The sequence below is a fragment of the Rhincodon typus genome, chromosome 19 (assembly GCF_021869965.1).
Source record: "Rhincodon typus isolate 14 chromosome 19, sRhiTyp1.1, whole genome shotgun sequence".
NCBI lineage: Eukaryota > Metazoa > Chordata > Chondrichthyes > Orectolobiformes > Rhincodontidae > Rhincodon > Rhincodon typus.
The window spans coordinates 51153049-51176006 of NC_063350.1; the positions used below are offsets into that span (position 1 = coordinate 51153049).

At 43.6% G+C, this 22958-nt stretch overlaps 2 protein-coding genes across 4 annotated transcripts in view; both read right to left on the bottom strand.

The window, feature by feature from the left end:
- The window catches only part of LOC109913577 (tumor necrosis factor receptor superfamily member 5-like), a 36220-nt gene extending 29975 nt beyond the window's left edge, over window positions 1-6245 (bottom strand). The window contains exon 1 of one of the 3 annotated variants that reach the window (XM_048608106.1): window positions 5798-6245. In XM_048608106.1, the coding sequence (XP_048464063.1) occupies window positions 5798-5854 (57 nt within the window). In that variant the 5' untranslated portion in view covers window positions 5855-6245. The remainder of the gene's footprint in view (window positions 1-5797) is intronic. The other 2 variants (XM_020513113.2, XM_048608107.1) reach the window with 2 other exon arrangements.
- Window positions 6246-8933: 2688 nt separating this feature from the next.
- LOC109918442 (tumor necrosis factor receptor superfamily member 5-like) overlaps window positions 8934-22958 on the bottom strand; it is a 30476-nt gene continuing 16451 nt past the window's right edge. The window contains exons 2-9 of the mRNA XM_048608108.1: window positions 20682-20766; window positions 18506-18631; window positions 17187-17336; window positions 16336-16429; window positions 15458-15513; window positions 11235-11345; window positions 10361-10398; window positions 8934-9821 (exon numbers count right to left, since the gene is read on the bottom strand). Coding sequence (XP_048464065.1) covers window positions 9699-9821; window positions 10361-10398; window positions 11235-11345; window positions 15458-15513; window positions 16336-16429; window positions 17187-17336; window positions 18506-18631; window positions 20682-20766 — 783 coding nt within the window. The 3' untranslated portion in view covers window positions 8934-9698. The remainder of the gene's footprint in view (window positions 9822-10360; window positions 10399-11234; window positions 11346-15457; window positions 15514-16335; window positions 16430-17186; window positions 17337-18505; window positions 18632-20681; window positions 20767-22958) is intronic.

A 22958-nucleotide genomic window follows, 5' to 3' on the forward strand; every position in this document is an offset into this window, starting at 1 on the left:
CCATTAACAGCGATAGCGTTCCCCGATCCTCACTTCACCCCCAGCAGCCTCCACATCCAAAGGATAATAAGCCACTATTTATCTGAGTGTGGTGGGATGCCATGACCAGACGCATATTCCCCTCCCCTCCTTCATCAGCCTTCTGCAGGAACTGTTGTCTCCAGGACACTCTAGCCCACTCCTCCTCCGCTCCCAATACCTCTCCACATCGGCACCTTCATCTGGCATCACAGAAGGTGTAGCACCTGCCTGTTTACTTCCTCCCTTGTCATCATCCAAGGCCCCAGACACACCTTCTGAATGAAGCAGTGCTTTATCTGCACTTCAGTCAACCTAGTCTACTGTATTCGCTCCTCACACTGTGGTCTCCTCTACATTGGAGAGATGAAGTGCGAATTGGGCAACCGTTTTACAGAACACCTTTGTTCTGTCCACAAAAATGACACTGACGTTCCAGTTGCCTGCCACTTCAACACACCAACGTGTTCCCCGGCCAACATCACTTTCTCCGGCTTGCTGTTGTGCTCCAGTGAAGCTCAGCGCAAGCTGGATGAACAGCATCTCATTTTCCATTTGGGGATCCAGTAATCTTCAGGGCTCAATAGTGAGTTCAATACATTTAGGGCCTGAGCACCTTCTGCTACGTCCTTTCCACACGCCCAGAGATGTGTGCTACTCAGGGGGTAACCCTTTATGGGGCTGGGGGTCTCTGTGAGCCAAGATCAGGAATGTCTCTTCTCCCCCACCACACCCTAAGCCCACAATGGGACCATTAGCATATTCCTGGAGTATATGTGACAGTGGTGCCAAGCCACCACTTCATTGGGCACATAAAGGCCTCAAATATTCTAAGGGCAAGAGGCTGTACACCATCTCCCCAACACTGGTAAAAGGCCACCTAATTTACCTCAGGAGAGCTGAGATACAAAATCAACCGAATATGCATTTGTACAGAGCCTGGGTCAGAGCTCACACAAGTGCAGTGCTCAGGTTTGAGGTCGCCTGCCTCAGGACCTTGGACAGGAACCAACACACGGTCAGTAGAGCCCTAACAGATTAATTCAGGAGAATGGGGTTCATAAACTTGGCTTGTATACTATTGTCTCACAATCCTATTCCTAATAAACGGGTGGCGTTGACTTGTGACGGGACAGTTGACGCCAAGTGGTCATCTGAGAGGTGCAACATGAAGCACAGTGGCTTAGACCAGAAGGACTGATTCGCAGAAGTGGTAAGATAGCAGTGATGAGGGAGGGGTAACAACAAACTGGCTCTTGTTTTGGGTCGAGAGAGACTTCTGAAAGAAGTTTCGCAGCCAGTTACTAGGGGACACCTGAAATACAAATGAATATTTATTATATAGATTTCCCCTCCTCATCTCCCTCGCTGTTCCATGATCGAACCCCATCCCCATCAAGCTAGGCTTGTGACAAGTCATCAGGGTGATGGCTCCAGTCCAACACAGACCCACTTCCACCATGGACATGTCTTACCAGATAGCTGACTAACATTAGTGCTTTATCCTAATTAATGCTCCCTTATTAAACAGCATGGTTACTACACCCTATTGCACAATAGGTTCATCGACATTAGCTCACATTTCACAAATTAACATAGCTGGCATGACTGAACTTGCATTTATGCAGCAGCTTTCAGAATGTCTCAATGCATCTCTCACACAATAAAAAGTGTTCTGAAATGCATTTGCTGTAGAAATGTAATAAACGCTGCAGTCAAGTTGTATGTATTTGACAAACAGCAATAAACTGGATGATCAGCTAACTGTTTTAGTAATAATACTGGTTGAGGGATAAATGCAGGAGGATGTTGGCTAAGACAGTGGAGATCATGTTCTTCCTCAGAATACTGTCATGGAATCTTTCACATAAAACTGAAAGAGGAACTTTAATGATTCAGTTTAATGATTCATCCAAAAGGCAGTGCCTCTGACAATGTCCAGCTCCCTCATCACTGAAGTGATTTATCAGCCTCCATAATGCAGTCAAATCTCTACAGCATGACTTAGCTCACGACTTGCTGACTCAGAGGTAAAGGCATCTTCAATTTAGTCAAAACAATTACATCAATGGAGAAGATAATAACTCATCATGCGCAATACAAAATGATAATTGAATACCATGTGGTGGATGGGTGTGGAACCAGGATATTTGCAACAAGTTTGCCACTGAGGATGGGAGCTGAAAGCAATCAACATCCAGTGGACACAGGGACATGGGAGAGCATGCTGGTCTCAAGATATGAACAAGAGGAATGTAGGCAATTAGAAAATTGGCAATAGCTGACAAGTAGTTTCATGGAAGTTGACACAATGCCAGGAAAACTTTGAAAAATAAACCCACCTGAATGCAGTTCACAAGACAGACCTCCAGGCAGAGCCTTTGTTTTACAGTGAGCTACATTACATTTTTATGACATGGAACACCATGAGTTTTACAAGTGCAGTAGGGTATAGTCTACAACTCAAGGTGGAAGCTGAAGTATAGCTCACCTAAGGCATGCTAAAATAAGGAGTTACACCGAGAATGCAGTGGGATGGGAGCTTAAAATACTTGAGCTGTTGGTGTCTCGCTGTTGCATTCCATTACTCATACACTAGGACAAGACTGATCAACACAAAAGTCTGTGTTTTGCATTTCCAAAATTACAGAATTCTGAAGGAGGGTGGGAAATGTTAGGTTTTGTTTCGAAAAGTGTGTGCGGGCACACACTTATTAACACTTCACATTTGCTACATTTTATTTGACCATCCTAACTCTTAGCATTATGGAAATTGAGATGCAACTTGCAGTGAATAAGTGCTGCTATTAATCATACCCCTTTCAGTACTGAGCAGAAGCTATTGATTGGTGCTGCATAACTGCCCCAGCTCTGGTAGGACATGGGATTCACACCCTTGTGAATGCTGAATTCCTAGATTCATTTGACACTTCGGACAGCCAAAACAATAATGCATTTAGGGCCTCAGAAGATGGTCCATCGTGATCTACTCTTAGGAACACTTGCATCTGTTTGCATTGCCCAGCGACAATACCATCCACTTATATAATGTTTGTAACATTAAAAAAAAAGCCTTGGCACTTACACTGTGGGCTTTCAGACAGTCACCCGTGCACAGAATCAATCCAGCGTGCATGGCTTTGTCAGGCAGCAGTGCCTGGTCAAAAAGGCAATGAGCCAGGAAAGCAGTGCTAAATGCATTGTGCACAAACTTGGTTAAAGGGACAGGTTTTGGACAGGTTCTCAAATGAGAACGTAACCATTTCGAGTTAGAATTCCAGGTGTAGAACCCTGAGATGAAGGCCCTGCCACCTGCAGATAAGATGAAGGGAATGGACACACCAAAGAGGCTTACTTCAGACAAATGGAATGTTGGGATGTAGACTGAAGATTCTCAGTGTATTGTATAAAGAGTCAGGAGAGCCACTTAACATCAGCAAGAACAGAAGGAGAGATGATGGGTATTGTGTAAGGCAGTTAGTACCCAAAGTGGTTAACTGACATTATCAGATAAGCTCTGCTCAGATTGTCCCTGGGAGGAGTAAACTAAAGTGTTCTAACTCGTTCTAATATGTCAAGGTGTGATTGTTATGGTACAAAGTCCACATAGCTAGCAGTAATGTGTACTCTTAAACTGACTCTGATGTCTTGCAGGAGATCACTACATATCTCCAAAGTAACGCACTCATTAGCAACATGTAATAAACCTTTGCTGTTCATCAAAATTGAGCCTATCTTCTACTGTGCAGGCATCCTTCTCCTCATGGTATCAGAAATGTAGATTTAAAACCAAGGATGAGGATTGCTGGCAGTGAATCTACCAAAACTGCTCAGCTACACCATAATGACATGGGCACTCAAAATTATAATAACGTGCAAGGGAGTCTTTGGGGAATACAATGTGGGCATGACTTTTTTAAAGTTTGTAAGTGTGGAAGAGTAGTGGGTAATTTTAACTTTCAATTATGTCATAAAAGTGATGATGACTGATCAACATTCTTAATTCCCTCTTCTTCTAATTTTCCACAATGGAAAACTGGAAGAGATGTATAACAGTTGGTTGATCCCGTATCTCGTGTTACACTATCATACAAAGTTGAACATACTCCTGCAGACTCTGGAAATGACAAAAAATATGTGAGCATTTCAGCACCAGGCACACAGAGTGGGAAACCAACGGACAATGTTGCTGAGGTGGAACCAGGCAGTCCTAATAATGGGAAGAGGAGGGGATTTGAAATTCAGCCTAGGATTGAACAGAATAGCAGGTAGGCAAATGGACAACAGCCCAAGATAACGGTGAGGCTTGTAATATAAAGATAAGGGGTTGTGGCAGAAACTGAAGAAGGAGGTTCATGAAAAGAACAGAAAACATGAAAATAACATCAGATTCATTAGCTTTTTCACAATATCCTGAAAACCCTATTCAACAAACTGCACAGTCATACTGACTGTGTGCACAGGAGCTTAATGAGTGATTATATAATGTGTATAATGTGTGAGTATTATATATAATATATAAAATGCTAAAATCTTGTGTACACCAGCTGATTCCTGTCCATAAGCAATTATTATCGTCAATTCTTTTTGGGTCAGATGTTTCTATCAACTGACCATTGTAAAGTGCTATGTCAACTCTCCCACCATAATCTGGCCAATAGGCTGCACAGTGAAGCATGTTATTTAAGTGTTTCTCCTACACATAGGGAGAAGTTATTCACCATTACTTTGGATAATGTGCTGATAATCATGAATTGAACCTACATTCATGTCCCATGTAATCATTGCTAACCTGCTTCACCAATCTCCAGTATCCAAACAACCACATAGTTTGTGCTCTGGATGCATTCCTTATTCACTCCTTTGAACTCAAAGTGAATTCACTCAAATAATACTCAATTTATTTTTTCAAGTAAACCAGCTTCCCGCATTACCAGCATTCTCCCCAGTGTTGCAGCCAATATTCATCATTGATCCAACTCAGATGTATATGGTCACGTATTTGCGTCTGATGTGTCCAAACAGAAGTGTGCATTTCCTAAGTCACATTAGTCATTACAACAGTTCTTTTAATTGCCAGTAAACTGCTTTGGGACACTCTGAGATTGTGAAAGATGCTTCATAAATAAAAATCTTTCCCATCTCGCAGCCGCCTGAGTGTCAACATGACTGAAACCAACAGTCCCCTTTTCCTTGAAATTTAGATACACCTCCGGTCTCCATTTCAAGATTAATCTGAATCAGGTTTTGTTAAATGGGTTTAGAGATTACATTGACGCACAGCTACATCAAGGGGTAGGAACATCAAAAATTATGAAGGTCATTGATTAACAATTGTATATCATTGCCCAGCGATTGCACCCTCTCAAATGTATATCACTGCTGGGTTTGAGAGCACAGTGATTACATTTTTCTGTTGTCACTGAAACTGAACTCTGACTATTTGCACTGTTGGAGTAGGGGTCACTTCTGAGCTGTGCTGGGCCATCCCGAAAAGGCCTGCAGCCAAGGACAGAGAGTCATCCCGTTTTCCGTGCTCGGAGCTCAGGGCCCCACGTTGCAAACTCTCGCTGTTGCACTGAGATAGCGCAGCACTCCCGGGGTCTCGGTGTCTGCAGAGAATGTTACTCAGGCACCTTAACCGGGAGAGTTACATTGTAACCTCAACACTATCCTCCTCCCCTTCTCATTAATCCTAAACCCTTGTAAACACAAAACAATAGCCTCTGGTTTCAACAATCTCCTCCGGACACAGAGACACACAAACAGAAATAAAAACCTGAATCGCCTGAAGGAACAGCCAGAGATACCGCCGCACTTTCATTCTGCATGGCATCCGATTTCCCAGCCGGAAAGATCTGATCCCTGTCTTTGAACGGATCGCATCTCAGTCACACTGGCGTTTGCCCTAAACTCAGTCCCAGTGAGGATGTGGATTTGGATTGGGTCTGGGGAGAGAGCGAGGCCTGGACTTCAACTCCGAGATATTCCCAAGCACGATCCGGGTAGGACTGGCTTGTTGGGCGGAAGGCGGAATCAGAGAGGCCGAGGAGGCGTCGCATTCCTGACACGACTCACTACAGTCTCTCTCTCTCGCACACGCACACACACACAACCTCCCACTCCATCCTTCTCTAGGTTTACGGTTCAGAATTAACGTTTCATTCCCAAATTGGGAAATTCGAGATTTGAAAGGGTTTGACAAATGCAGAGAGAACAGGGATGGGTCATTCAGTTCTGCTTGATCCAATAAGGTCGTTTTTTTTCTCTCTCTCTGTTTTACCACAGATGCTACCTGACCTACTGAGTGATTCCAACCTTTCCTTCCTGCCTTTATTTCAGAATTTGCAGCAGGCACGGTATTTCACTTCAGTAAATATGTGATTCTCAGTTGGGAATGTGTTAATTCTCGCACCTTCGTGTGTTGCTGACACCCACGTTCAGACATCAAATCCAGGCAAACACTTGCAGTCCTGGGGTACTGCACTGTCAGAACTGCCTTTCTACTCTTTTAAAATAAGTTGATCACCTTAAACAGTGGGGCATCGTAACAAAAGTGAAATCAAACGGTCAACAGAATTCACAAAGCTAGAATGGAAACTTGTGATTAAAAATGTTGGTAAAATATCAAGGTCAGTATTGGTGTTAATGCTGCCAACCCCTGTGGTGCCCAGCAGTCTCTAAAGGAAAGGTACAGAGCGCTACATGCTCCCTCTCAATGGACACCGAAGCGCAGAGGTGAAAGGGATGCAAGCAGTCAGGCACTATCACCCCAGAGGTGCCTTTCTAACCTTGGCTTCATCTGGCCCTATCAGGTGAATACAAAAGATCCTAAAGTATCATTCTGGAGAAAAGGAGGAGAGTTCTCAGTGTTCCAAACAAGATTTATTACTTAACTAACACTACTAAAGCAGGTTATTATTCACTTGGCTCTCTGTGGGATCTTGCTGCATTTCACTGCCCCAGTGACTGCACTTCGAAAGAACTTTACAGGTTGTAAAGTGCTTTGGGATGCCACAGGACCTTGATAATTGCAACAGAAATTCAAACCCTTTAACAGCTCAATCAGTGCCAGCTGTCCTTTGGGAAGTAGACAAGTGCCATTCTTGGTCTGCCAACCAGTTCCAACCAGGGCTGGTCTGTTATCATTGAATCCTGTCCTGCCTTCACCGAATCGCCATGCATGAAATCTTTTTTTTCACAAATGAGCAATCAAGAGTGTCAATTATTGCCTATTTCAACCTTCCACTGGGAATACCCCATTCCTTCCCTGTATTAGATGCCCTGAGGTCAGTCACTGAAACATATTGACAGGATGAGACTGGTTAACTGAACACAGACAAAAGGCTATTACCCGGGACCATCTACTCTGTGTGTCTCATTGGGAGTAACGTTTAAAATGGTATTTATAAAATGCCCGCATCATTGCCTATGGTCAGTCAATGAGAAGGGATCCTTTTACATCGAGACCCACTCCATAGAACCAGCTAGTGGCTGGAGCCTGCAACTACACTGTGATTGTTAACTTGGCAAAATGGAATGGGTAATATTGACAGAGAAATTTGCAATGATAAAGGTTGTAAGTTCATGTCCTGGAGCAACAAGTGGATACCAAGGTGCTGTACACTGCATAACATTGCCAGACTTTACTTGCTAGAAACAGCATGCATTAAATTTAGTTTAAACACTTTAATATGGGAAGACACCCAAAAAATGACTTTAGCTGCATTCATTTAAATAGGTTTGCAACTAACTCCATCCTTTTGATAGTCACCAGTGTTAAAAGCATTGCTTCTCACCAATACCTACTTCCCCCAATTTCAGAAGTTTTTATGTTTATAACACAGATTTAAAAAGTAGTCGTCATTACATCTCAGTGGTAATGTCATTAAATCATTTTTTTAATAGTGCATTGGAAATTAAATGGTGATGATCCATCTTCTGGGAGAAATATTAAACTGAGGCCTCCCTGTCCTCCAAGGTTGGTGTAAAGAAATCTCATGGCATTATTCAAGAAGGATTGGATGGAGTTATTTCCTGATTCCCTAGCCAATATTTATTCCTAAATTAATATCACAAAATCTGATTGCTTTGGTCATTATCAAATTGCTGTTTGTGGGAGTTTGCTGTGCACAAATTGATTGCCATCTTTCCTAGATTACAATGACTACACTTCATTGACTGTAAGATGCTTTGAGAAATCTAGTGGTCACAAGTGGTGCTATATTAAAGTATTTCTTTTGAATGTATCTTATAATTCTTTGTGGAATCTTGCAGTACACGGTTCGCTTCTGCATTTCCCTGCATTTAGATTGGGGAGGTAATGGCCTAGTGTATTATCGCTGGACTGTTAATCCAGAGTTCAAGATAACATTCTGGATTCGAATCCTGTGACAGCAGATGGTGAAATTTGAATTTAACTAAAAAAATCTGGAATTAGGAATCTAGTGATAACTATGAATCTGTTGCTGATTGTTGGAACAACCCCTCTGGTTCACTAATGTCCTTTAGGGAAGGAAACTGCCATCCTTACCTGGTCTGGCCTACATGTGACTCCTGACCCACAGCAATGTGGTTGACTCTCAACTGCTCTCTGGACAATCAGGGATGGGCAATAAATGCTGTCTAAAAGTGACACCCTCATCCCATGAATGAATAAAGGAAAAAAAACAATGGTGATTAGACTTTGAAAGGAGATGGAAAGCACTTTGGAACATCCTAAGCTCCTGAAAGGCATTGTTTAAATATTGTTTTATGGAACTGAATGTTAACAAAAGTCAGAGGAAAGAGAGAAAAATGAAGAGAAGAGATAACGTTATAAAAACAATCGCTAACAAAGCTTAGAACAGATGCGTAATGAAGACATTCAGTTGGATCAATTGCTTTCAGTGACCCTCCCTCATATAAACACTAGCTTGCATTCAAGGAGATAACTTGACTTCATTAAATGACAGTCAGTTATTCATTTTATTCATTTTTACAAAGTCATCATGCTTAAATCACACCTGTACACTTATCAAAATATACATTGTTCCATAAGAACCATCAGGGAGAGATGCAAAGGCACCTTTGGAGTTATACACAAGGGACAATGGCCTTAGTTATAGAGCCTCCAGTGCAGAGAAAACTAAGGGTCAGAAACTGTCCATACTTTCAACCAAATTTGCAAGTGGAAATTCAGCTTTTACAGGCACTGATGTGTGGGAAAAATGATCTGCTTTAAGGCAGTTGAGGACAGGGACCCACAACTGGAGATTAACAGGAGGAATGGTACAGAATGTGACTTTGCTGCACTGAGGAGGAAGCAGCAATCTGATTGCAAGAGCTCGGGATCAGAAAACATTTTGTCTTTATGTCAAATCAGAAAGGTACTGTAGATGAAGCAGCTTCGTCCATGTTCTGTCACTGAGTTAGCAGATTGTAAAATATGTTATCATGGGATACTGCAGTGAAGAGGTTATTGAGGCACCTTGCCTGTGTCAATTGTTCGAAGGCTGTGCAGAAATCTTTGACGCTGGGATTAGTAGGTCCATTGCTGGATGCCCATTCTGGTCTTTGACTATGACAAAGTGATGTTGAATTCGAAGAAACCCCACAAAAACACAAAAACATCAGCATCACCACAATATCCACTGCCTCCTCACACTGGTGCTTGGTTGAACAGTCCTTATAGCTGCATTTTACACAGGGAGCAGCTCAGTCCCATCCTCAGGGCTCTTGTCCTCATCTCCTGCTGTAGCTAATATCCTTCCATTCTCAGTCTTCTCATGTTCCTGGACTGGTTTGGGCATGTTACCAGGGCACTTCAGTTTAAAAAAAAACACAGAAACCGGTTGATTTCAAAGAAATATAAATACAAAACCCAATTACATTATTTTGAAAAGAGCAATTGTTCACTTTGTAACAATGGCAATACCGAACATGGAAGGTTCCAAGTTTCGAAACCTGGTCTGGAGTTACCTGCTCTCCAACCAATGAGCAATCAGGACAGGGAGATTCAGGCAACCAATGATCACTCTTCTGATCATCCTGGGTGATTCCTCACCTGATCACTCTTGGTGATCCCTCACACAATCAGTCTCATTGAGCCCCCCCCAACCCGATCACTCTTGGCGATCCCTCACCCGATCACTCTTGATGATCCCTCCCCTAATCACTGTTATCACGCTCTGCCATCTCTCAGCCGATCATGCTCCACGGTTCCTCAGCCAATCACTCCCAGTCATCCCTCACCCAATCACTTTCAGTCATCCTTTTCCGATTCCCATTTAGCCCCGTTTGGAATATGGTACCAGGTGAACAAACTGTAGGAACTGACATTTACATATAAAACTAAACTTACCAGCCTGTTGACGATGTCCCTTATTTTGGTCCGATGTTCTGAAAGAGAGAGAAACAAAATGGAATCACTTGTGGCACTGTACCCAGCGCCTGGCACCCAGTGCCAATCCATAGTGAGAGGAGATCTATATAAAATGATGCTGGGTGTACAATGGCCTTGCACTGTCCTCACAGCTCCTAATTGACACCATCCACCAGTGCATAATTAAGAAGACATCTGCCATTGTAAATCCCTTACAGTGTCATGAGGACATCCCAGTGCACACCACAATCCCAGAAATAATAACTGACTAATAAACATGACTTTGGTGATACCTGAAAGAGGAATCTAGGTCAAGACCTGAAAAGCATTCCATTCTATCTTTCAGAATGCACCAATGGAATGCTTTATGTCCAGCCAAAGAGCTAAATGGAGCTCCGTCTTAATGTTTCATCCAAAAGCAAGATTCTCTGGTACTAATAGTAACTTAATGGGTGATTGGAAAAACTACAGGATGGTGAGTATTGGAACTAAACATTGTCCCACTTGGGTGATAGCAGATCGTCTTCTAAGGTTGGCTAAATGCACAGTTGGATCAAAATAGAGGGAGGTTTGATGCATATCTCGTCATTCTGAATCTGCCCTGGGAGTGCTTGACAGAGACAGTGTAGAGCGAACTTTACTCTGCATCTAACCCCATGCTGTACATGCCCTGAATGGGGACAGTGTAGAGGGAGTTTTTCTCTGTATCTGTCCTGCATTTTAACTTTGAGACTGTTTGGTATTAAACAATGAAAGCCTAATTTCCCAGGACCAACATCTCTCATTCCGACAAGTGTAAAATTAATAAAAAATAATGTAAAAATGCACAAGGTGAAATGTTTGTACTACTTACCCTTATTACTTCCAATGCATATAAAGGAAAGCAAGATGATAATAACGAGTAGTACACTAAGGAGGACAATCACTGTGATTAATCCCGCTTTCGATGGAAGTTCTGAGGTACCTGAAAAGAACCAGAGTACACAGAAGTTAACAAGATCTATGACCCCACTTCCAGTCTTTATTTCTTGCAGGAGAAGCCAAATTCTCCCAGCAACCCCTAACATCATTGTAAATGGTGACAGAGTCATGTGAGTGAGAATGCTGCACCATGGTTTTACCCCATTCCCTCCCTCTCATTATGGGCGAGCGGCTTGTGTGGAGTCAGGCAAGACTGCTCACTATATAACGACTGCAATTCAGCCTTATGGAGAAGAACACCTCATCAAGAGGAGATGGACGGAGGAACACAGGACGTAGATACTTGGAGACACTAAGGACTGCAGATGCTGGAAGCCACAGTCTATAGGTGTGAGGCTGGAAAAGCACAGCAGGTCAGACAGCATCAGAGGAGCAGGAAAGTCAATGATTTGGTCCAAAACCTTTTGTCAGGACTGGGGAAGGGGAAGGGAGCCCAGAAATAAATGGAGGGAGGGGGGTGGGGATAGGGGAAGGGTAGGAGAGATGGTGATAGGTGGGTGCAGGTCAGGGATTATTGTGATTGGTCTACGGGAAGGATGGAGCGGACAGGTGAGTAGGAAGATGGACAGGTTAGGGCAAGTCGGGAGGGGAAGGGCTGGACATAGGATAAGGGTGGGGGTACAGGGATTTCGAAGCCGGTGAAGTCAATATTCAGGCCACTGGGCTGTAAGCTCCCAAGGCAAGGTATCAGGTGTTGTTCCTTAAGTTTACATTTGGCCTGACTCTGACAGTGGAGAAGGCCATGGATGGACATGTCACTTGGGGGGTGGGAGGGGGAATTAAAATGGATGGCAACTGAAAGGTCAGGTTGGTTGATGCGTGCAGAGCACAGATGCTCCGTGAACCAGTTCCCAAGGCTGCGTTTGGTCTCCCCGATATAGAGGAGGTGACATCGGGAGCAACAGATACAGTAGATCAGGTTGGACGAAGTGCAGGTGACTGTCTGCCGGATCTGGAAGGATGGTTTGGGGTCTCGGAAGGAGATGAGAGGGGACTTGTGGGGGCAGGTGTGGCACCTTCAGTGGTTGCAGGGAAAGATGCCGGGGTTGGTGAAGCGGTCGGTGGGGAATATGGAACTGGTGAGGGAGTCGTCGAGTGAACGGTCCCTGTGGAAAGTGGACAGGGTCTGATTGTAGGTGGCGGAAATGTCAGAGGATGATGCGTTGTATTCGGAGTTTGGCAGAATGGTATGTGAGGACTAAGGGAACTGTATCCTTATTGTTGTTGGGGGAAGAGGGTTTGAGGGCAGAAGTGCAGGATATGGAGGAGATGCGGTTGAGGACATCCTTAATGACAGAGGCGGGGAAATTAGGGTCGCTAAAGTAGGAGATCATTGAGGAAATCCTAGAGTAAAATGCTTTATTCTGGGAGCAGATACGGTGGAGGAATTGAGAGTTTGGGATAGCAATTGCAGGAGGATGAGTGAGAGGAGGTGTAGTCGAGATACCTGTGGGAGTCAGTGAGTTTGAAATGGATGTCAGTGGTGAATCGGTTTCTGAGGATAGAGACAGAGAGGTCCAGGAAGGGGAGGGAGGTGGCAGAAATGGTCCAAGTGAATTTGAGTTCGCGGTGGAAGGTGTTGGCAAGTTGATGAACTGCTTGAGCTCCTCACAGGAATACGTGGCAGCACCAATGCAGTCATCAATATAGCGGAGAAAGAGGTGAGGGATGCTGCCGGTGTAGTTGTGAAAGAGGGACTGTTCCACAAATCCTACTAAGAGGCAGGCATAGCTCGGGCCCATTGCGGGCGCGCATAGCAACCCCTTTGGTTTGTAGGAAGTGGGAGGAATCAAAGGAAAAATTGTTGAGAGTTCTGCCACCTACAATCAGACCCCACCACCAAAAGGATATTTTGCTGTCCACTTTCGACAGGGACCGTTCACCCAGTGATTCCCTCATCAGCTCCATACTCCCCACCGACCGCTTCACCACCCCAGCACCTTTCCCTGTAACCACAGGAGGTGCAACACCTGCCCCTCTACCTCCCCTCTCACCTCTGTCCAAGGCCCGAAATAATCCTTCCAAATCCGCCAGAGATTCACCTGCACTTCATCCAACCTCATCTAATGCATCCATTGCTCCCAATGTGGTCTCCTCTATATCAGGGAGACCAAACGCAGACTCAGGGACCAGTTCGCAGAGCATCTATAGTCTGCACGTATCAACCACCCGACGTTTCATTTACCATCCATTTTAACTCCCCCTCCCACTCCCCTGACGACATTTAGCCTCCTCCACTGTCAGAGGGAGGCCAAACATAAACTGGAGAAGTGTGACCTAATATTGTGCCTTGGGATCTTACAGACTCAACATTGACTTCACCAGCTTCAAAATCCCTCCTCCCTCACCCTATCCCACGTCCAGCCCTCCCCCTCCTGGCCTGACCATCTTCCTACTCACCTATCTGCTCCACCCTTCACACAGACCAATCACAATAACCCCCTACCTGCATCCACCATTCACCATCTCTCCTACCCTTCCCGTATCCCCAACCCCCCTTATTTATTTCTGGGCTTCCCTCCCCCTTCCCAGTCCTGTCAAAACATTGACTTTCCTGCTCCTCAGATGCTGTTGGACCTGCTGTGCTTTTCCAGCCTCATATGGGACTCAGGTAGGCCATTCAGCTCTTTGAGCTCACTCTGCTGCTTGATCAATCATAGCTGATTGAATTGTGGCTTCGACTCACACAGCTGAACCTAGCAGCTGAAGAGAAGATGTACCCTGGTACAAGACCACTGGATTCATCAGGAGAGGAATAATGGGTGAAAATTTAACTCACTGGCCACTCAGTTTGCATCGGCTGCCTCCAATGTTCTTAACCAGTGTCACTATCTGACACCACCTAATGAGCACCCATCAGTAATTTGGTGTGTGATGCCTGATTTCATCAGATTTCAACTGCGTCCAGATCTAACTTGAGCCTATTAAATCCAGCAGCAGAAGGACAGAGTGCCGCTATTTTCAGAATCTGTTCAGAGACAGATTTATGCATCAATCAAATCCACAAATAAGGGGCTCAACATACTCCCAGCAAATGTTACAGCAGAAAGATGGTGAGGTTTGAGGAACAAGGCAAAATAATCAAATGTGTTCTTTTTTTTTCTTCCCCACTCTGTTCTCGTGTCTTAATTTATGAAAGATCATGAACAGATGACAAGTTTTGAATTTTAATAAGATCTAAAGTGCAGAAAGTTTGAAAGAACACAGGAAACCTCAGAAACAGCAAGTAACATTCCTCAGCAGCAGCTCAAAAGAGAGACCATTTGTGGGAGTTTAGCGTTGTTAGGGAGTGGGGTGGTGCAGGATGGAAAAGATCAGACAGGGTGTGTTAGGGGGCCCCCATGTCACATCCCCAACTCCTCACTGTCACAAGGTGAAAACATCATGATCAAGCCTTGTTTAATTAATGTTCACCCTAGCCACCCTGAGTACCTCAGATGATGAAACGTTCACCAGGAAACATGACAAATAAAGAATAATTAGACTGCACCAAGCATGGCTTTCAGTTTATAAAACTCGTGGCCATATTTTTAAGGTGAGAGGAGAAAGATTTAAAAGGGACCTGAGGGGCAACCTTTTTATACAGAGTGTGGTTTGTATGTGGAATGAACTGCATGAGGGGTGTTGTAGATGCAGGTACAGTTACAACATTTAAAAGACATTTGGAGAGGTACACAAATAGGAAAGGTTTAGAGGGGACCAAATGCAGGCAAGTGGGACTAATTTAGTTTGGGAAACTTGGTCAGCATGGATGAGTTGGACTGAAAGATTTGTTTCTGTGCTCTATGACTTTATGTATCTCTATGTAAAATGCAAGGATGTTCTGACATAAGGAGATTGATGCATTTGTGTTCTTACAAAGAATGTGGTAGATTGTGACAGTGTGAGTGATTTTATCTTTTGGCAACAGGGGTAAAAAAACAGCACTGTTGGATCAGGTCTCCATTATACATCTCTCCCAATTTCCATTGACTTTCTTCAGGCAATTTCAACAGCTTCAAAGTCAAAATTACACCTAGTGTGAGTTGATCACTTATAATTATTGCTTGCTTTCCAGGAAGATCTTCAGAAACAAAGTTTCTTGGGTAGACTCACCACATTTCACATCTTTTGTTGCAGTTCCATTTTCCAGCATTTGGAGTGACCCACAACTAAAAGGAGAAAAATAGGAAGTACAGTTATTATTTTTCTTCTCATCACAGTTGCACTCCACTGAGATCCTCCTTACTTTGTACAACTGAGCAGAGGCCATTAGTGTGGCCAGTCAATAAAGGCAGCTCCACGTTGCAGCTAAACTTCAGCAGGAGTGCCTTATCACAGTTGACCATCAGGTGGTGCTCTAGCTGCAGGATAGTGCAGGCAGCAGGGTGGGATATAGAACAGTTTGGGAATGGATAGTGAAGTGGAGGCATGGTATATTGGTGAAACCATGCACAAACGCTACAACAACTGATGAATAGATACCATGCAACAATTGCCAGACAGGGTTATTCCCTCCCAACCTCCAAGGTGGACTTTGGGATACACAACAATGCAGAGTTGCCGAGCAGAGGCTGATAACCAAGTTCAGTCCCCATGAGGATGGACTCAACTGGGATCTTGGGTACATGTCGCACTACAGGTGACCCCTCCACACTATACACTCTCTCACACACACACACACACACACACACACACACACGCAAACACACACATATACACACACTCTCTCACATAAACACTCACACAAACACACACAGATCCTCTCTCATACACACACTCTCTCTCACACACTCACATTCAAATGCACGCATTCACATACACACAATCTCTCTCAAGCACACGGGATCAATGTTTCCCCAACTCATACCGAGGCTAAGATTGTAAACACAGCACGAACCAGGATGTTTTGTTCTCAATGTCACTAGACCAGGCAACGTCTTGCTCAATACAGCTATCTTGATAATTTGATGGAAGATTATATCCAGACTTACTCGCTCCATTTTCTGCAAGGCTCCATATTAGAGGACACATTTGAAAAATATCCAGGCCCACATCTCTCACACATTGGTTTTGAAATTCCCCCATCTGATAGCAAAAATCAAAAGTACAGCATTATTTAAGATTATACTACTTGGGCTGGCACCTTTTCCTTACAATTTTTTTACATATCATTCAATTTTGTGACCACTTTAGCTCCCTCTGTGCCTCAATAACAATTGACTTTGAATATGCCATCTTAACATAGTAAAAGCCACCCAAACTAGAATATAACAAAAATTGACACTGATCCCATGAAGGAGGTACTGAGATAAAGGTATTATGTTTGGTCAAAGAGGTAGGTTTTTTGAAGAGTTGTTTAAAAGGGTGGAGAGGAGGATAGGTTAAAAACGAAAGTTCCAGAGCTTGGGGCCTAGGCAGGTGAAGGCACAGCTGGTAATGCTTGGGTGTAAACAGCAGCAAATGCATACAAAGCCAGAATTGGAGGAATGCAGCAGCACTCTCATAGTGTTGTGGAACTGCAGGATGTTGCAGGGATAAACAAGGCTGAAATCACAGAGGGATTTGAACACAAGAATCAGAATTTTAAATCTGAGGCATTAGTGGACCATAAATCCATGTAGGTCAGTGAGCACAGTGACAACAAGTGAATGGGACTGTTTGTGAGTTAGGATACAGGTAGCAAGCAAAGGGTTGGATGAGCTGAAATTTACATAAAATAAACTGGGCTATTGGCCTCTTCCCATGGTTAATCTCTCTGATGTTCACAAAATCACAACACAAGAGTTTGTTACTTCAGTAATTCTGAGCAAGGTCCCACTACTCCTGATGTGGTAGATTTTACCTTCTTTGTAAACGACTCCATATCCAGGTCCGCACACCTTGTTTTCTTCACAAATCTCACAATCCTTGTTGATGCAGTACATTCCCACCCGGCACTGACAGATGGTGTCTGCAGTATTGGTGCCTCGCTTCTCAACCACAAATCCTCCATCTGAACAGAGAGAGAGAGAGAAAGAGAGAGTTAAAGGAGCAACAATGTCAGCATATTACATCCAGAGGATGAACATATCTTTATAAAACTCCAACTTAAAAAAAATTTCATGGGATGTAGGTATTGCTGACAAAGGCAGCATTTGTTGCCAATTCTTAATTGCCTTGTTAGCAGTTAAGTGTCAACCACATTGGATCAGGTGTTACATGTAGGCCAGACCAAGTAAGGATGGCAGAATTCCTTCCTGAAAGGACTTGAGTGAGCAAAATAAGAGATAACACCGTGTGGAGCTGGAGGAGCACTGCAGGTCAGGCAGCATCAGAGGAACAGGAAAGTTGACATCTCGGGTTGGGATCCTTCTTCAGAATGCCCATTTACGACAATAGGTTCATGGTCATCAATACAAAGACTGATTTCAATTCCAATTTAAGTTTAAATTTTATTTAAATTTTAATATAATTTAAACTGACACTGCAGTGATGTCAATACTACTTAACAGACATCACTGCTCGAATAATAATATAACCAAATAATGTGATTGTGGAGGAGAATTGTAACTGGTTCATTTATTAACAGATGATTAAAGGACCAATATTTTGGTGAAGTGTTTGGTCAAACAGGTTTTGTCTCTTCACAGATGTGTTCTCTGCTGGTATCGCTCTCTGTGCACTTTCTCTGCAGCCATAACATTATATTCCTCACTCTGTTCTGTACCCTAACGCATATTGAACGGTATGATCTGCCTGTACTGCATGCAAAACAAAACTTTTCACGCACCTAGGTACATGTGACAATAACAAATCAAATCAGGAAAGAAATTTCAAACCACACCACAAAAATTTAAAAGCAACCTCCTCCGTGAAATGACTGGGCAAATAATTTTCAAATATAGATGATGCCAACTTGGTTATGATGCCTCTAGTGGTCAAATGGCCTGGAGACATTCAGATGCCAGCTCTCACCTGAAGACTGGGCACTAGGATGGGACATTGAAGCTGTGGTAGTGTGATAGGTGATGTGTGATTCATGCTTTTAGAGACAGTAGGCAGGAGAGGAGTGTGAGTGTAAACTTGCGGCAGCATTAGATCTATAGTCAGAACTGGTATAGGTAATTTACTTCTCATTCTGGATCTTAATCAGTGCGACACCAGACAATAATTAATACTTACTCTGGTTACAGGTTTTGTGCAGTTGGCAATGATCCAATGTATTCCACTCTGACTGATAACGGTCAGGGCCACAATGAAGGCATTCTGAGTCCTTAGTCTCTGTACATTCACTGCTCATGTAAGTGCCTGCAAACAACAAACATTCCCCACACTTAACAAACACAGTCAGCATTACAAAGAAATCTTTCATTTCCTGTCTTTAAATTAGTCACTGGACAAACAACGTCAGATGAAAGGCCATCAACCTGAAATGTTAACTCTTTCTCTCTCCACAGATGCTGCCAGGCCTCCTGGAAGTTTCCACCCTTTTCCATTTTATTTCAGATTTCCGACATCTGCCCCATTTTACCTTTGTATCGCCGCTCCACCCCCACCCCCTCCCCACATGAACAGGTTGCTGCTATGGTCCAGACTCTGAAGTGTCTGGCCATATTATCGACCCTATGGATTCCCCTGCCAGCTCTGTACATAAGTGCGCCACAGTGTGTACTCCTTATCTCCATAAACCTGACAAATACCTCCCACCATTCAGCTGGCAGTCTGTCACCTGACCTCATGACTAGACATTCTGCCTGGTCTTGGTGAACTCAGGTCAGGGTGGATTCACCAGTTCTGGGAAGTGGAAATTGGGGACAGAATTGACCTATCAACACCCACTGCACAGGCACGCAACTGAAACATGGCCCTTGATGTGAGGCAGCAAGGGGGACGGAGCAAGATGAAGCTAGGCTGGACATAATGGCAATTTCCGATCATGCTCCTTGGTCAGCCATCACACAGGAGGAAATTCTTCAAATGCCAACATTGCCTCCTCTTCTCAGTCTCTCTGGCTGTTAAATCTGTCAGCGTTTCTCTCTTTCCCAGAAGCCCAGCTAAGACTGACGACTCAAAGCCCTTGAGGCAGTCCCATTGTGGGAAAGTATCTGACCTCACTGGGTGCCCAATGTTCTTGTGTTGCAGGATAGCTGTGGGCTGGAGGAAATCGGGGCTAATTTATTCATTGGTGGTTCATATTGAACCAAACTGAAGGGAATGCAGAAGGAAAGTCTAAATAACTAAATATAACAGAATAAATGACAAAATGAATCACAAACCATTAAAACAGTCAGAGCACTACCTTCAGGAAAGGAATAAAGATATGGTCATATTTGAGTCAGTTCTTATCATCATTCCCTTCTCAAATCTCAGTTGAATTTCATTAGTGTGTTATTTCATATTATGCAAATTTGGTATTAAAAGGAGGAGGAATAAGCACCGTTCATGATCTGGGAGCATTGCGAAGCAGTCTTCAACTTAGGGAAAACAGCAGTTTATGTAGACACAGCGATGTCCTTCAAACTGCACTGAGATAATGACCAGGTTGTCGCTTCCCTTGGTCATTTTATTTGAAGAACAAATGTTGGCCGAGACACCGGGGATAATTCTCTTGCTCTTCTCCAGAAAAGTGACATGGGTTTTTTTACATCCAGCTGAGAGAACAATCAGGGCTTTGAAAGGACCTCTGTCCTCTGGAAGTTGGAACTTCAGTGCAGAACTCCCTCAGATAAAGTCTTTATACTTTATTGTCGAATTTCTGCAGTGGGACTCGAATCCACAACCTTCTGACTCAGAGGTAACAATGTTGTCACTGAGAGTCAACAGTGGCATTCATTCACCACATTGATAGTTGTCACTGCCTCAAATAAAATGTGGGATATTGAAGACCATTGAGAAGTGCCTAATTGAGGTAAGAATTGACTGAAGCTTCCTCTACACTTCCCTAACCTCAGCACAACGCGACTTATTCATTTCCCACCCAGCAAACCATTTTCAGCCTCTCCAAATCAGCTTAATGTCCAGTTAGAGTGACTGATATGTTGTGGGGTCTGAGTTACTGGTGCATGTATTTTATTTTTGCTGAGACTCTCACAGGCCAAAAGAAAAAAGAGTTGTGTCTCTTCAACGTGGGCTAGATGTGAACTCAGAAGTGAAAAGTCACAGTCTAAACCACAACACTCTTCTGATTTGGACTATTTCAGAATGCCATTCCTCCCACAACATAATTGGAAACTGATGAAGTTAAGGTGCAGACCAGCTAAACTATGATCTAATTGAATGGTGGAATAGGTTCAAGGGACTATTAGCCTCCATGTGTTTTCACGGCTCAGATCATTGCTATTGTAATGTCATTACTCACCAGGAGGGCACTTTGAGCAGCACTTGTTCAGCTTCAAGTACAGGGACCTGGTCTTGCAGCTGTTGCCTGACACAAGCTGAAAGCCCTGAGAAAGAAGCACAGTCACAGAATGAAAACCAGGAACCCGCATTTCCTTCCAACCCACTGGCCAGTCAAACACAGTTTCCACTCAGAAATCCAAGCCATTTTCCCGTGCATAAACTCAATGTCTTGCCACATTTCAATTCTGAAATATCTTAACTTGGCCGATAAAAAAGACACATCCCTGAATTCAGCAAATTGACGGGGTATGATTTATGGGAATGGAAACTGCATATCTCTCTAATTTCCCGAAACATCTCTCGACCTCTCTCTCCCACTTTAAAATGCCCTTAGAAACTCTGTCCTAATAGCCCCTTCATTGGCCTGGAGCCAAATTGTATCTGATTACAGTGCCATGATGTTTTAGAGGAAATGGTGGAGGCGGTTACAATTACAACATTTAAAAGGCATCTGGACAGATACATGAATAGGAAGGGTTTAGAGGGATATGGGCCAAATGCTGACAAATGGGACCAGATTAATTTAGGATATTTGGTTGGCATGGACGAGTTGGACCAAAGGGTCTGTTTCCATGATGTACAACTCTATGATTGTAAAGGTGCTACCTACTGTTGACATGAGTTGGAATGAAATCTTTGCAAGCTAGCATGTTCCTGTCCTTTCCAGAACACTCCCAATTTCGCCTCCCCCTCCTGCTGCCCTGATAACATGTAGTTCTGCCTGTCACCATTCTTCTTAATTTGCACAAACTCAAACACAAATTCACTCCCTTCCTTCTCCCCAGTGAGAACTGATTGTTAATGGTCATTGGTATGTGTAGCCCTAACTAATGGTCAGAGGACCTCCTGGTCAAGGCAGCAATGCAGCTGAATGTGGATCTGCCCTCTCGCAGGGTCGGCAGTGGGTCACTTTCCAGTGGGTGTAACAGAAAGACACTGCTCCCTTCAACCCACCTCCTCTTCTGTCTAGGTCAACACCCCTAATGCCAACGATAGTGGAACTAATTGAGATCAGCAAACTCAGCTCAAAACAATGCACAACAGAAAAAAACAGCGCTGGACTCTTCTTGTCAATTACAAGAAACACAGCCTATTTTCTGAGGACTAATCACATCACCATGAATCACCGGGCTTTCCCTGTCAAGGCAAATTTCAAAAAAACAGGAATCACATTCGTGAGAAAATTTCTGACTCCAGAAATCCAAAATGTTTTCAAAGTTCAGACAACCGACAGGGAAACAATGATTTCCTTGTAACTGAAAAATCCCAAATGCGTTTCAGAGCTGACACTTGAAATCACAACTGCACATTGGGTTAATTCAGGCTACAGAGATCAGTCACTACAGCTTTCAGGTCTTTGCTTGACTGCCTTCAGAAATGAGAGTGGAATTTCCCTGACTATCCCATTTTGTTAAACTGGCCCAAAGTTGTCTGTTTTCTGTTTCTTTTTAATCCCGTCGGGGGGTTTGCGTGAGTGAAAAGGGAAGAAGGGGCTTATGGCTTATGGCGAGAGGGCAGATCCACATTCACCTAGCCCCACCAACGTTTATACACATGCACTTTCCATCAGCTTTCATTGGATAGCAGGCAGGTGGGCATGCTTAGCTCTCCATGGCCATATTGCATGGAGATCAACTATAACACCTTAGCTTTACAAAAACCAGCAAGACCAGACAAGGCATTTACAACGGTACATCCAGCCTATAGGGCTCAGATCTATTATTGTTAATACCTGACCACAGTCTTTTTTTATTCATTCATGGAAATGTGAGCATCGCTGGTTGGGCCAGCATTTCTTGCCCTTCCCTAGTTGCCCTTGAGAAGGTGGTGGTGAGCTGCCTTCTTGAACCTCTGCAGCCCATAAACCGTAGGAAGACTCACAATGCTGTTAGGGCGGAATTCCACAATTTTGATCCAGTGACACTGAAGCATTGGTAATACATTTCCAAATCCAACACCTAATGACTGGTTAAAATTCTGGATACATACAACGTCCGCACCACAGGGATACTATGAGTCCATGATGAATGCATCACAAAACCAAGGTCTCAAATTCATACTTTCCTGTTCTTTCCTCCATATCCTGCAAACTTTTCCTTTTCAGTTATTGCCCAATTTTCTTTGGGAATTTGCCTTCCAGCCAATAAGAAAGAAACAACTCTCTTAGGTGATTTTTGATAACCAATACCCATTCCGAATGTTTTCTGCCAGGAGGATATTGGTTGAAAATGCTTTA